The sequence below is a fragment of the Falco peregrinus genome, chromosome 1 (genome assembly GCF_023634155.1).
Source record: "Falco peregrinus isolate bFalPer1 chromosome 1, bFalPer1.pri, whole genome shotgun sequence".
Taxonomy (NCBI): Eukaryota; Metazoa; Chordata; class Aves; order Falconiformes; family Falconidae; genus Falco; species Falco peregrinus.
In genome coordinates, this window is record NC_073721.1 from 126,287,673 (window position 1) to 126,301,414 (window position 13,742).

Sequence of the window (13,742 nt, forward strand, 5' to 3'; positions counted from 1 at the left end):
CCAGAGCATCCCTCCTTTCACGCCAGCTCAACAGAGGAGCGGCACCTCCCTACCACTGGGTGCTGAAAGGGTCTGGGAATGGTTCAGTCTGTGAAAATGAGCTCTCAAAAGTTATAGGGAGATTGTAGGATCAAGATGTGGGCGTGACACATGCTGTGAAACACGTCGGGCTGTGCAACACTGCTCACACTCGGGTGATTAAAGGGATGGGGCAGCACTGGGACTTGCACCTGCTGTACCTGGCTAACCTGACAGACAAGCTACAGAGGCTTGAGAGCAGGAGATGAAAGAGGAGACTGCGCAGGACTGCCAGGGAGCAAGCAGGAAACCTTCTTTCCCCCACAGCCCCTTTGGGGCTGGGCCACCAGCACTGGAGGGGAGTGGGAGCACAATGCCTGGCCATGGGCTGACCCCCCCAAGGATGCTCTGCTCCCATGGCAGCCGGCAGGTTGGGGTGGCCATGTGTGCCTGTGGTCCCAATGCTGCACAGGCAGCTGCAGATTGGTTTAAGGAGGTTCTTTTTCTCTTCTGGCCATCAGCTGCACGGCCCCTGCGGGGATGTCTGCTCCTGCAAGGGCAAAGCAAGACCTGGGAGGTGCCAGATGCTTGGCAGGGGCAGCCCAGCTCCTCGCTGTGCAAATGCATTAGATCTTCTCCTCTTGTGTGTTGGTGCTTGCTAAGTCAGGTCTGTAAAAGCAACCAAGAGTCTCACACAGGGCATGCAGGCATGGGGTGGCTCAGACAGCTGCATCTTTCGGCTTGCCTTGGGAGGAAAGGTCAAGAAGGAAGGAGTTGCCCCTCATTGGTGCTCACACCGCTGCCAGCACCTTCACGGTGGTGTTCAGTAGCGTGGCAGGTACAAAGAGGACTCAGCAGCTCATTTCTTCAGTACATGGAAATTTGAGGTTGCATGTGATGCAGCACCCACGTGCTCTGCAGACATCTGTCATCGCTGCAGCTGTCGTGGCTGCCCGAGTGCCAGGGTAGCTGCTGTGGGACCCAGCTCAGGGCCATCAGCCAGGGATGCTCCAGCGAGCCAGGCAGAGCAGCCGCTCCAGCACGAGGCTGCAGGGAGCCTGTGGGCGGTGAAAGCGTGGCAGGAACAGTAAAAAAAAGCAGATTTTGAAGGCTATGGGGGTTACTAGGGGCTGCTGCCCATTCTGCACTGCACCCTTCCCGCAGGTCCCTGCACCATGAGTGCGGCTGAGGATGCCGAGTGGCTGCAGTGGGTGACGAAGCAGTTTGGGAGCATCGCGGGGGCGGACAAAGAAATCAACTTGGAAGAGTTCAAAAGCGCTCTCCAAGTGAAGGAGGTGAGTGCCGCTGCAGGGAGCTGGGGCATGGAGTCCCTTCTGCCGGGCAGCACTGGCAGCCTGACACCCAGCTGTGGCCTCTCATTGTGCTTAGAGAAAATTAAGTTTAAAAATAGAATTGCATGATGTTGAGAGAGAGAGAGAGAGAGAGAAACCTAGCAGTACGCTGCAGCAAGCGGGAATGGAAAACATGGATTAATCATCCAGAATGCAAAATCAACTGGATATCCACAGTCTGCCTTTGAACACATTTGGCTGTTCCCAAGGAATATTCCCTCCCTGCTGCCCCGTCCATCCCTGCATTCCCAGGCGCTCCCTCCCTCTGCCGGGCAGCCACCTCTGGCTGTGGTGCCAATACACCCCTGCAAAAAGCAGCCTTCCTTCCCCCTCCTGTATTCGGGCTGTCCCATGGCTGCCAGCTTTTGCCAGGCAATTCCCATTGCTAGCAGCAGCAGCTTGCTTCGTAGCATCAGGATTTGACCAGTGGAGAGCATCCCACTGCTGCGTGAGAGCGTTTGTCCTCCTCCCTGCAGTCCTTCTTCGCCGAGAGGTTCTTTGCGCTGTTTGATGCAGACGGGAGCGGGACCATTAGTCTGGAGGAGCTGCTGAAAGCCCTGAGCCTGCTCGTACACGGCAGCGAGATGGACAAGCTGAGATTCCTCTTCCAGGTTTATGATGTGGATGGTAAGGTGATGAAAAACAGATGAAGCTGGCTGTTTTTTTATTTGAGCAAAGTTGCAATTTGCAAGGCAGCCCAGCTGTCCTCTGAACATCCAGGCACGGGCATCGCCGCTCAGCTGCAGGGCTGGGGCCATGTCCCCACTTAGGTTATGTACAGCTGGGTAACGGGGCAGATGGGTCTTCACTGCTGGATCTTCATTAAAGGTAAGTGTCTACCTGGCATAACGCCGCTGCCTTCACCCCATGATGGATGCATCAAAAATCCATCTTGAAAGCCAACAATTAAACCGGCCACATGTTGGGATTTCCCACAACGCGCTTTCACCCTCAGACGTGGAGAGGAGCAGTGTCCGCTCCACTCAAATACCAGCTCTCTGTCCCGCTGATATTTGTGCATCCCAGCACGCTCTCTTCTTCCTCCTCCACCAGCTGGGAAAGCTGGGAATAAAAAAAACAAAGTTCTTGAGTTGCTTTTCCTGCCCTGCCTTGTTAGGGCACAAAGTGCTGGCCGAGGAGCCGAGAGCCGAGCCTCTTGCCTGGCTGGTTTGCTCTCATGCCTGGCTGCCAGATAAGCGTGTCTGCATCGCTTTGCTCGCGCCGAGCTCTGCCAGCCAAGCGACAGCGTGGCTGCTGCAGCTAAATGCCTGGTTAGGTCACTTCTGTTTTTAAAACCAGCTGATGTATAAGCAAAGGCATGGTCTTGGTCTGGCTGGGCACGGTTTCCTCCTGTGCCTGCAATGAAGGGTGGCAATTTCTGCATTAAAGGTGCGAGAGGAAGGTAAAACCATAGGGTTGTCAGGGTGCTGTGGTGTATGGGGGTCCCTGCAATGACCCACCACGGTGCCTGCTCACCCCACGCAGGCAGCGGCTCCATCGACCCGGACGAGCTGCGCGTGGTGCTGCGGTGGTGCCTGCGGGAGAGCGCGATAGCCCTGCCCGAGGAGCGGCTGGGAGACCTCACCTTGGCCCTGTTCGAGGCTGCCGACAAGGACCACAGCGGCTCCATCACTTTCGAGGAGCTCAGGGAGGAGCTGGAGGGTTTCCCAGAGGTCATGGAGAACCTGACCATCAGGTAGCTGTGTTGGTGGGTCCCTCCGGCAGTCCCGCAGGGCTGCTGGTTCCCTTGGGAGCACCTTGTGGGATTTATGCTCTTGTTAAGGCTCTCATGGGGTGCCCAGGCTATGGGGTGCTTCCAGCACTAGAAGCAACACAAGCACCTTGTGGCGCCAAGCTGGGTGCAGGGCTCGGATGCAGGGATGGTGCCAAGCTGGGTGCTGGTCTTGGATGAAGGTGTAGGTGCTAGGATGGGTGTGGGGATGGTGTTGGGATAGGTGCAGGGATGGCCTCACCCTGGATGCGGGACTTGGGTGCAGGAGCACCCCAGCTTCCCCCTTCCTCCGGGCAAGGAGGAATCGATGCCTTTGCTCCCAGTGCAGCGAGCTGGCTGAAGCCCCCACCACCTGCAGAGAAGAGCTGCTGGCCACGCTGCCTGACCCGGGCGTACTGGCACAACCACCGCAGCAAGCTTGCCTTCCTGGGGGGCTACGTTGGCCTCAACCTCCTGCTCTTTACCCTGGCCGCCCTGCGGCACACCGGCCTCGGCGGGTGGGTGGTGGTGGCCCGGGGCTGTGGGCAGTGCCTGAACTTCAACTGCACCTTCCTCGCAGTGAGTGCTGGGTCCCGGGAGGGATGCTGAGCTCGCGGGGGGTGCGGGGTGATGGTTACCCGGGCTATTTACAGTCACATTCATGCTGGGACCTTATCCCTGTGCCAGGGGCTCTTTGGAGGGTGCCCTTGGACTTTTGCAGTTGTGGGACAGGGCCATCTCCTCTAAATAATTGAATATAAATAACAGGTTAGGGAGGTTGCAAGCTTTTTGGGACAAGGGCACTCACGGCACCGTGCAGATGCATCTTTGATTTGTGCCTCTGGGTGCTCTCCAGGCTGACACCCTGTATTAGCAGGGAGCTGGCTCTGGAGCCCCAGGGAACCAGCCCCTGGCTGAGCCCCCCAGCATCTCCGATTGCCCCTCTCCCGGAGGTGCTGATGCTGCGGAGGTGCCTAACCTGGTTGCGAGCTACCCCCATCGCCAAGGTTTTGCCTCTGGACCAGCACGTTGTTTTCCACCAGCTCGTGGGGTACGTGGTGCTGGCGCTGGCAGCTGTTCACACGGGCGCCCACGTTGCCAACTTCAGTAAGTAGCAGCTCGGGGGCAGGGGAAGCCCTTCAGCTGCCATGGCCATGGGTTTATCTTGGGCAACACCTGCTCTAACGCACCACATCAACCCTGCAGTGGGTCCCCCCCTTCCAGTCCTGCTGCTAAAGTGGAAAATGCCCCTCGGTGCAGGGGACATCACCCACACTGCACTGACGAAAAGCTGCAGGGAACTGGACTGAGTCCTGAGGTGGGATGCTCATGTCCCAGAGGGGTGCAGATGTCCCGGGGAGGGGATGCTCATGACCCAGAGGGATGCAGATGTTCCAGGGAAGGGATGCAGGTGTCCTAGAGGGATGCTGATGTCCCAGGGCAGGGATGCATGTGTCCTGGGGGGGGGGGGGGGGGGGCGGGATGCGCATGCTCCGTGGAGGGGATGCACGTGCCCTGGGGCTTGCCCGTGTCCCAGGGAGGGCGGTGCAGGGCCTGGAGAGAGGGTGCAGATGTCCAGGGGTGCTGCGAGGCCGCAGGCAGGGTGCAGGCGGCCGGAGGGTGTGCGCGGTGCTGCGCTGCCTGTGCGCTGTCTGTTGTCCCCCTCTAGTGGCTTCCCAGCCGGGCAGGGAAGGGCTCCCCCTCCCCCACGCAGCTCCCGAGAGGGGTCTGCGCCCCACAGCCCTGCACCCCCCAGCTGTGCGCCCCTCGGCCCCGTGGCAGGGTGCCAGGGCTGCGTGCTCTGCACATCGGGGGAGCACGTCTGCTCGCACCTGCCCCCCTGGAGCAAAACGCCCTCCTGGCAGCGGCGCTGAGCCGCGTGCGGGCTCTGGAGAGGAGAAACGGGGCATTTTCAGTAGGTTCGAGCAAAGCACTTGGGTGCTGTTTGGTTTAAAAAGGAAAACAAACAAAAAAAAAAATTAAAAAAAAATTGGCAACAGTTTGGCGAGTGCAGCAAAAATCTGGGTGCACAGCGGGCAGGTCTGGGGTGCCCCGCTCCCCGTCGTGACCGTGGGTGTGCGCAGGCAGGCTGGCGCGGCGGGACGGGCGCCATGCCCTCACCGAGTACCTCTTCTCGGCCCGGCCCGGTGTGGGGGGCCTGGGTGGCACGGCCTCGCAGACGGGGCTGGCGCTCCAGGGGCTGCTGGCCGCCATGCTCGCCTTCTCCAGCCCCTGCGTCCGGCGGAGCGGCCACTTCGAGGTGGGTCCTGCCGCGGCCCCGTGCGACTGCGGTGCCCAAGCTGCTCTGTCTTGGGGAGCGGGGGAACCGGGGTGAGGGTCTGGTGGGTGGGTGCCCCTCCAGGTGCTGCCCCATGGGTGGGGGAGAAGCTCATGAGCTGGTGTGGTGCCCCCCGATATCACTCTTGAACACCCCCAGGCTCCTCAGATTCGCAGTTTTAGGGTTTCCGTGCTTTTCGTCATCATTTGGGCTGCCTTTGCCTGCGGGATGTCCCAGCACAGCCTCACCGTGAAGCGCCATTTAGCTCCACTGCTTTTGATTCATGCTTGGTCCCTCCACTCCCTGCCTGCAGGTCTTCTACTGGACCCACCTCTCCTACATCTCCGTCTGGACCCTCCTCATCCTCCACGGCCCCCACTTCTGGAAGTGGTTTGTGGTTCCTGGCTGCCTCTTCGCGCTGGAGAAGGGGCTTGGCTTGGCTTGGTGGCGTGCTGGGGGGCTGCGCATCGTGGAGGTCAACCTGCTTCCCTCCAAGGTCTGCACCTGCGGGGGTCTCTGCACCCCTTCCCACCTCCCTCCTGGCCCCCCTGGGCCCCTCCTTCTGCGACAGTGGGGATAGAGGTGCTGTGGCTTGCAGAAATACCTTTAATATTTGCAAAGTGGTTTATAATTTGGGGAAAAGCACTTTGCAAGTGACCAGACTGGTTATTTGACACAGGGGGAAAGGAGGAGCAGTGGGACATGGAAGAAATCAGGAAAATGATGAAAAAAATCAGTGACAACTTCCTTGACTCTTAGTTTCCTCAAAAAAATGGTTTGAGGCCAGCCCTGAGATTTTTGCTTGATAGTGAAGCCGCGTAGCGAATAGGAAAACATACTCATTTCTTAGGTCACATCTGTAAGTTCGTCTCGTGCTGGCCACTGTTTAAAATGGGAGGCACAAACCTGGGTGCTCATGGGCTGCAGAAAGACCATCCCTGCAGAGACTGACCAGTGTGATGCTCCCAGCTTTTCTGGTCTCCTTTTCCTCCAGGTGACTCACCTGGTGATCGAGAGACCACAGTTTTTCCACTACAAGCCCGGAGACTACATCTACCTGAACATCCCGGCCATCGCCACCTACGAGTGGCATCCCTTCACCATCAGCAGTGCTCCCGAGCAGCAAGGTGATTGCCAATCCTTCGCCGGCTTTGCATCACAGGGATGATGTTTTGCATCGCATGAGCCCTGTCTGGGTGGTTGGATCCCCCCTGGGGGTCAGGGAGGTGCCCATGCCCATGGAGCTGGGCAGCGTGCGCTCATGCACACCTCAACTCACCCGCCTCCATCTCTGCCTGGACATAAGTCCTGTATAAAAACAGATACTCGGGTTATTTCAAGCAAGGTGTGGGGACTGAATGGCACCCAGATGCCCTGCCTGATTCCACGGCTGCCCAAGGTTTGGGATTTGGGCTTCACCTGGCTGTTAGAGCAAACCCAGTCCCCTGCTGCAAGCCCGGGGCTGACATGCAGGACATCGGTGGGGATTGCTGCTGGGTTCCCGAGCCCAGAGCTGTGCAGTACCCATGGTGCTGGGGCTGCAGGGCAGTTCCTTACATGGGATGCCCACCCGCTGCTCTGCTTCATCCTGCAGAGACCCTTTGGCTGCACATCAGGTCGCTGGGCCAGTGGACCAACAAGCTGTATGAATACTTCCAGCAGCCCCAATTGCCCAGCCCGGAGCCAAAACCGCTCAGCAGGAGGCTGAGGGAGAAGAGATGCCGGCGCTGGGCGCAGGTTGGTCAGACAGGGCTCAGGTTTAGGCAAACACAGAGGTTAGACCTTAAACCGCTGCTGGCAGTGGCTTTGCCGAGCTGGGGACCCCCTGGTGTGTCCGTGGGTTTCTCAAGGTGACGTCTTCATTTGGCACGTGTGGATGGCTCTCCGGATGGTCAGTCCCCCAGCCAGCTCCATAAACGCAAAGGAGAATGTGCTCTGCCGAGTGGCTCCTGCTGGGGTCACCCCAGCTCTCAGCCACCCGTGCAGCACCAAGCTGGGCGCTGGGGGTACCTCTCGTGGAGCATGTCCCCTGCGAGGAGCTTGTGCAGCCTTGGAGGGTGTCATGTCCCACCCTGAGGCTGTATGACCCCGCTGGATGGGGCACTGGATACCTGTGAGCATCGCAGCCGGTGATGCCGTGGCCTTTGGCTTCCAGGAAGGTCTCTGCAGCAGGGCCGGCTCAGGGCGAGGGTGTGTGGCCGCTGACGGGGATGGAGCCATTCAGCTGACATCGTACAAAGCCACCGGCGCTGCTGCCCCAGGAGAGGAGCACCCACCGGCGGGGGGGGTAAGCACACACTGCCAAGACACCTGCACTCCCCAGGGAGCAGCGGGGGAGCCCCTGGTGCTGGCGGGGCAGGGAGGGGGTCCCTGCTCTCGTCAGCACAGCGGTGGCTGGAGGACCAACCTGGAGAAACGAGGGGAAGCATCACTTCCACCCCAAATGAGCCAAAGCTCATTAAAAAGCCCCTTTTTAAAGAAACTTCTCTGCTATAAAACATGGCAATGCCAGGGTGCTGAGAGCCACCGTTAGCAGCTTTTATCCCCTGCCGTGAAGAGCTCTCAGGATATTGATTCTGTCTGGGCTGGAGGAGCAGTCCTTGCAGATAAAGCACTTACATGCACCGGTTTTAATGTGTTTCTTTGCCTATCACCCTTTTGCTCTTACCTGTCCCTTGGTGAGCAGAGGTTCCCCGTGCCTGCTCCGGCCATCATGGTGGCTGTAAATCTCTTACCACCCAACTTGTGTGGGGATTTGGGTAATCGCCTTTTTATCAGTACTCAAACCGGGTACAATCCAGATATCATCAGGTGACAAGTTCCTGGCTCTGGATATTGGTGGGATGTCCCACCAGAAACATGTGAGTGGCTTGAGCAGTGCCTGGGGCCTGACCGAGGGATGGGGCTGGAAGCGTGTGCGCAGCCCGGATAAACCCAGCTGGGAAAAAACCCACCCAACCCCCAAACCTGGGGAACGAGCAGGTTTAGTGTTACCTGACATGCAGGGATTAGAGGTGGGAAGGAGATGGTCACTGCCCTCTTTACCTCGCAGGTCTCCATTGGGCTGGGTGAGACCCATCGGCTCTGCAGCATCAAGGTGAGGGATGCCCTGGTCCTTCCCTGGCTCCAGCGAGCAGGGCTGGGCTCAGCATCCCTGGGGGGAGCCGTGCATGTGCCCAGCCACTCCACACGTGTGCCTCTGTGCACGGATGGTCCCATCTGGGGCCGATGAAACCCTGCACTGCTGGAGGGCTTCATGCTCCTGCCCACTCTGTCCTCCTTTTCCCTTGCTCCCATAAAACTCCTATAACAGACCCCAGATTCTATCTGGGCTCTATAAGCCTGCATTTGCCTGCAACCTAAGAGTTGTTTTAGCACCTAAAGGCTGCTGGGTCTCTCCCTGGGTTTCTCATCTCTCCTAGTGCTACATAGATGGCCCCTATGGGACCTCAACACGGAGGATCTTCACCTCGGAGCACGCCGTCCTCATCGGCGCGGGCATTGGCATCACCCCCTTTGCCTCCATTTTGCAGAGCATCATGTACAGGTTGGTGCTGAGGCAGCGGCTCAGGCTGCGGTCGTGCCGGTGGAGCTCTGCGATCCCTGATGAGCCCCGACGTGGCTTCGGGAGGCACAAGGCGTGATGTCTGCTGTGGTAGACCTGTCCTCCCACACCTCTGGGTTGACCCTCCTCACTTCTAACCTTGGGACTTGTGGCCACCAGACCCACAGCTGGGTCTTCCCTCAGTGTTAGGCTTCCCCCTGGGGATTTCTCCTGTGGGAAACCTGCTGGCAGGAGGTTGGCCATGGGCATGCACCAGAGCTAGTGAGGAACGGGTGCTTGGGGTCCCTCTGCAAAGGTCTGAGGGGTGCGAGCAGTGGGGCAGGCAGGGCTGTGGCTGCCCACGCAGGTACCGCCAGCGAAAGCAGAGCTGCCCCAACTGCCACTACTCGTGGTGTGAGGACCTGCGGGACGAGGAGATGACGCTCAGGAAGGTAGGGGCAGGTGGAGGGAGACACAGGACCAAGGTTTGCCCTGGGGACGGGGCAGGAGGGCTACAGGCTCCTGGTGGTGGAGAGCCCATGAGCATCCTGCCCGGTCCGGGAGGTGTGGGGCAGGAGGCCGCTGGATTTGGCCCCCATGCTACCTGCCAGCTCCGAAGCAGACTTCTGCGTCCTTCCAGGTTGACTTCATCTGGATAAACAGGGACCAGAAGCACTTTGAGTGGTTCGTCAGCCTACTAACCAAGCTGGAAATGGAGCAGGCTGAGCAGGAACTGGGAGGTGAGCGGGAGGCAGGGGCTGGCCAGCACAGCCCCCAGACCTGGGGGTGCCCAGCCCCATCCCTGGCATCACTCCCAGGGGAACCCAACCCCACCCACGGGGACACGATGTGGGGCAGGACCCCCCATCTGCAGCCGAGCTCCCCTTAAACATCCAGGGCGGTTTTTGGAGATGCATCTGTACATGACGTCAGCCCTCAGCAAGAATGACATGAAGGCCATCGGGCTGCAGATGGCCCTGGACCTGCTGGCCGCCAAGGAGCAGAGGGACTTGATCACAGGGCTGCGGACCAGGACCCAGCCCGGCCGCCCAGACTGGAGCAGGGTGAGGGCTGGCCCTGCCTCACTGCCAAAATCCTGCTCAGGGGAAGGGAGCCATGTCCCCCGAACCTGCTCGTTCAGGGGGGATGCTAGGGAGAGCCCCACTTCATAGTGGGAGGATGCACTGGGATATCCAGACCTGGGGAAGGCTCTCCTTCCCGTGGGAAAGTGAGTGCTGTGGGGAGGCTGAGTTGTGCTGGGCAGCAGCTGCCAAAGCAGGCAGGGATCCTGCCCTCGCTGGGGTGGGAGCGAGCTGTGCCACCACCTCTTCTCCTTTCGCCTGTGCCCTAGGTGTTTGGGAAGGTGGCAGACGAGAGGAGAGGGAAAGTCCAGGTCTTCTTCTGTGGCTCACCAGCACTTGCCAAAGTCATCAGGATGCACTGTGAGCGCTTCGGCTTCCAATTCTTCAAAGAAAACTTCTAACCCACAGCCCTTGCCTCCCTGCCTGCCCCTGCCAGCACTGATGTGGGATGATGGGCTCTGGCAGCTGGATCCTGCTGCACTGCCCATGTTGGCTCCCGGCTGCCGCTCGGTCAGAGCTGGGGAGAGTGGGATGCACAGCGAGCAAGGGACAGCAAGGGGAAGGGGCTGGGCTGAGCCACGGGGCTTTGGGGTGGAGGGGACGGGGTCCTGGGGCTATGTGGGGTGGAGGAGGTGGGTGTCCTGGAATATCCGTGCTGGGGTTTTGAGGAGAAAAGAACCAGTGCCCCAGGACACTCTGGGACGGGGGGGACAGGGTCCTGAAGCACTTTTGAGGGCTTTGGGGCAGAGGGGCCAGGGTCCCCATCCCCTTGTCCGGCTGTGGGATGGAGGGATGGGGTCCTGCATCACTTTGCTGGACGGTGGGACGGAGGGATGGGGTCCCCATCCCCTGGCGGGGCGGGGCGGCGGTGCCGGCGGAGCGGTGCCCACAGGAGGGCACTGCAGCCTCGGTAACCGGGGCCGTGCCGCCGCCCGGGGCCGGGGCGTGCTGGCCTGGCCCCCCGGCCCCCCTCCCGGCTCCTTTCCAGAAAGCACCCAACGTTTTTCTTTAAAGAAATATTATATATTTGTAACAATATACCTTAGCAGCCGCCTCGCCCTGTCCCAGCCCTGGCTTGCAGCGCAGAAGAGGTTTTTTTCATTTTTTTTGCACTAGGAAAACAAGATTATCCCAGCAGTTGGGGCGAGGGGGGTGGGCAGCACGTCCCCCGGCCTGGGTATGGCTGGTGGGACGGGGGGGCTGCTGAAACCCGGGGTCCCCGGGGTGCGGGGTGTCACCGTGCCTGGCCAGCATGCTGGGAGCCGCAGTGGCCCATCGATGCTCAAAACAACCTGGACTGGAGCTGCCCCCCGCCCCCCCCCCCCCCCCCCCCCCCCCGCGGAGATTTACGGGGCTTGTTAGAGGCCACCTGGGCAGCACACTGATGCTGTTGTGTGAAAAATAAAAAAAGAAAAGAAAAAGGAAGGATTAATGTGGATGAGACATGCATCTGATGGCAAAGGCACCCGTGGGGATGGCATGGTGCGCTCCCGGGCATCCCGCTTTGCCTGCGCACCCTGGGCACAACACGGGTGCCCAGGGACCCAGCTGTGCCGCGGGGCAGGATTGCACCCCCCCGTGCGATGGTCCCTGGGCCATCGCGCTGTGCAGAATGGGTGCTGTTGGCATGTTGCTGGAAGGGCACAAGAGCTGAACGTGGCTGGGGTGGCTGCTGGCATGCCCTGGGCTGTAGAGCTATGCGGTGCCTTGCTCTGCCTCTCGGTACCAACCCCATCCACAGCTTTGCTTCCCCTCTGCTCCCTCCCTCCTACTGCTGGAGCTGGGATGTGATGCTCAAACCCCGCTGCTTTCTGAAGCTGACACAGCATCCAGCCCCGTCCTGGGTCATTGCATCCAATGCTCCTTCTTTTGCCTGTGTGTCTGCCTGTGAATACTTTGGCCTCCTAAAAAGCCTCGCCCTAGCCACGGCAGCTGCAGGAAGGCACCAATGTGGCCAGAGGCCCGAAGCAGCAGCAGGTGCTGAGCCCCCTTGTCCCCAGTGCCAGCCCAGCACTGGGAGCTGCCCCACCACTGCCCTTTGCAGGCATGGCGAGGGAGGCAGAACCCCCCAACACTGGGACATACACCTTCCTGCTTTTGTTTTTCTTGCAACCCCAGCGAGCCCCTGCCCCAGTCCCTCCTGTTGGAGGTGACAGGGCAGGCATGCTGCAGGGAGGTGGCAGGGCTTCCTGGGGTGACACCTGGGACCCTCGTGCCGTGCTGGCAGTCCACTCCACCAGCCTCATCCCAGAATGGCTGGGACGCTGGTTTCATCACTTTAGCCTAAATCAGCAGGTGACTGGGGAGGCAGCGAGGATGTGGGCTGTGCAATCGGCTCCAGCATGTTGGGAAATCTGGAGCTAGAGAGGAGAAATCATTTGACATGGGGCCGTGACACAAACCCCGTGGCCAAATCTGCTTCAGGCAGCACGATAGATGGGCTGGGTAACGATCCCCTCTGGGTTATGGCCAGGGCTGACGTGATGGATGGACAGATGACAGTGGGCTCTCGGTGCCCCATGAACACACAGCACAAGGTGAAGATCCCAAAGTCAAGTGTTACTTTCTTTTAACCTTGCCTAATGTGGGCTCCTTGCCTCCTCGATTAGTGGCAGGATGGAAATGGAAGGCAGCTCGCTGAACGGAGCTCTGTTAGCGGTGTCCACGTGGCAAAGGAGCTCCCCTTCCCTCTCCATCCCACCGCATCCCCTGGTGGCATTTCCTCCAGCTCCAGCTTGCTCTGCACAGGCTCTCCTCAGCTCTGCACTCCCCATCGCAGCTCTGTGTCCATTCCAAGCTTCAGCCGAGGAAACCAAACCTGCTCAGCGTCTTTGCTAGAGACCCACGCTGCGAAACGGAACCTGGATGTGACCCCAAACCCCTGGGCTGATCCTCTGGGGCATGGACCAGGGTGCCCCTTTACCAGCATCGCTGCGATGGCAGCCCACGCGCCATCACTAAGGGGACTGTTTCAATCAGGGGATGATGTAAGATCCTGCTTACCACATCCAAGGGAAAATCAGGACAGCTGCAGCCTCCTGGGGCTTGCAGGGAAATACATACTCCTCCTGCATGTGGAGCTATGGTGTTTTAGGGATATATTTCAGCTACACTCCCAGATTGACTCCATTCACATGCATACATCTATGCACCAGAAAAAAATTGTGGCTGTATGTGGCAGCATCACATGGCCGAGGAAAACACACTCATCTCAATCATAAAGAAGAGTTAATTACATCTCCCCACTCTCCCTACGTTTTGAAGCAATTATAAACAGAATGAATCATTATGCGTCTGCTGATAATCATTTTCATTCCACATCCCCACTGAATTGCAGGGTGCTGAAGCGCTCCGACGCTTGCAGCATCTCCAAACAAAACAAAACAAAAAAAAAAAGCAAATTTAGCTCTTTTTCAGCATCGTGGCACCAGGGTGCCCAAAGCAGAGGGGGTTTGGGGGAAAATCCTGCAAAACACCCAAGAAATGGGGATACCACCCTGATGAGAAGCACTCAGCTGTGCTTCTGAAGGGTAGGAGGGTCTTGCAAGCCAGGTGGGCTTTGGGTTTTATTTTTCCTTTAGAGGAAGGCGTCGGTGTTTGGGGACACCGCAACATAGCATGTCCGCTCTGCGGCTGGCAGCCTGCCCGCCAGCACGCACACCGCCGGCCTTTTGCAGCCGTGCATATGGTTCGTCGGGAGGAATTTGGTTGCTCCTCCTGTTTTAGGGCTTGCAACGTGCCGGCTTGCACCCCCTCG

General features: G+C 59.1%; 1 protein-coding gene across 1 annotated transcript; it reads left to right on the forward strand.

Moving 5' to 3' along the window:
- Positions 1 to 1,193: 1,193 nt before the first annotated feature.
- Positions 1,194 to 10,538, forward strand: NOX5 (NADPH oxidase 5). The gene is made up of 15 exons (XM_005239426.3): positions 1,194 to 1,313; positions 1,847 to 1,997; positions 2,856 to 3,066; positions 3,426 to 3,660; positions 4,035 to 4,188; positions 5,166 to 5,341; positions 5,673 to 5,855; positions 6,354 to 6,486; positions 6,954 to 7,096; positions 8,412 to 8,456; positions 8,782 to 8,906; positions 9,271 to 9,355; positions 9,544 to 9,643; positions 9,801 to 9,967; positions 10,255 to 10,538. Exons 1-15 carry the CDS (start codon positions 1,194 to 1,196, stop codon positions 10,384 to 10,386), a joined length of 2,160 nt encoding a protein of 719 aa, XP_005239483.2. The 3' UTR covers positions 10,387 to 10,538.
- The last annotated feature ends 3,204 nt before the right edge of the window (positions 10,539 to 13,742 follow it).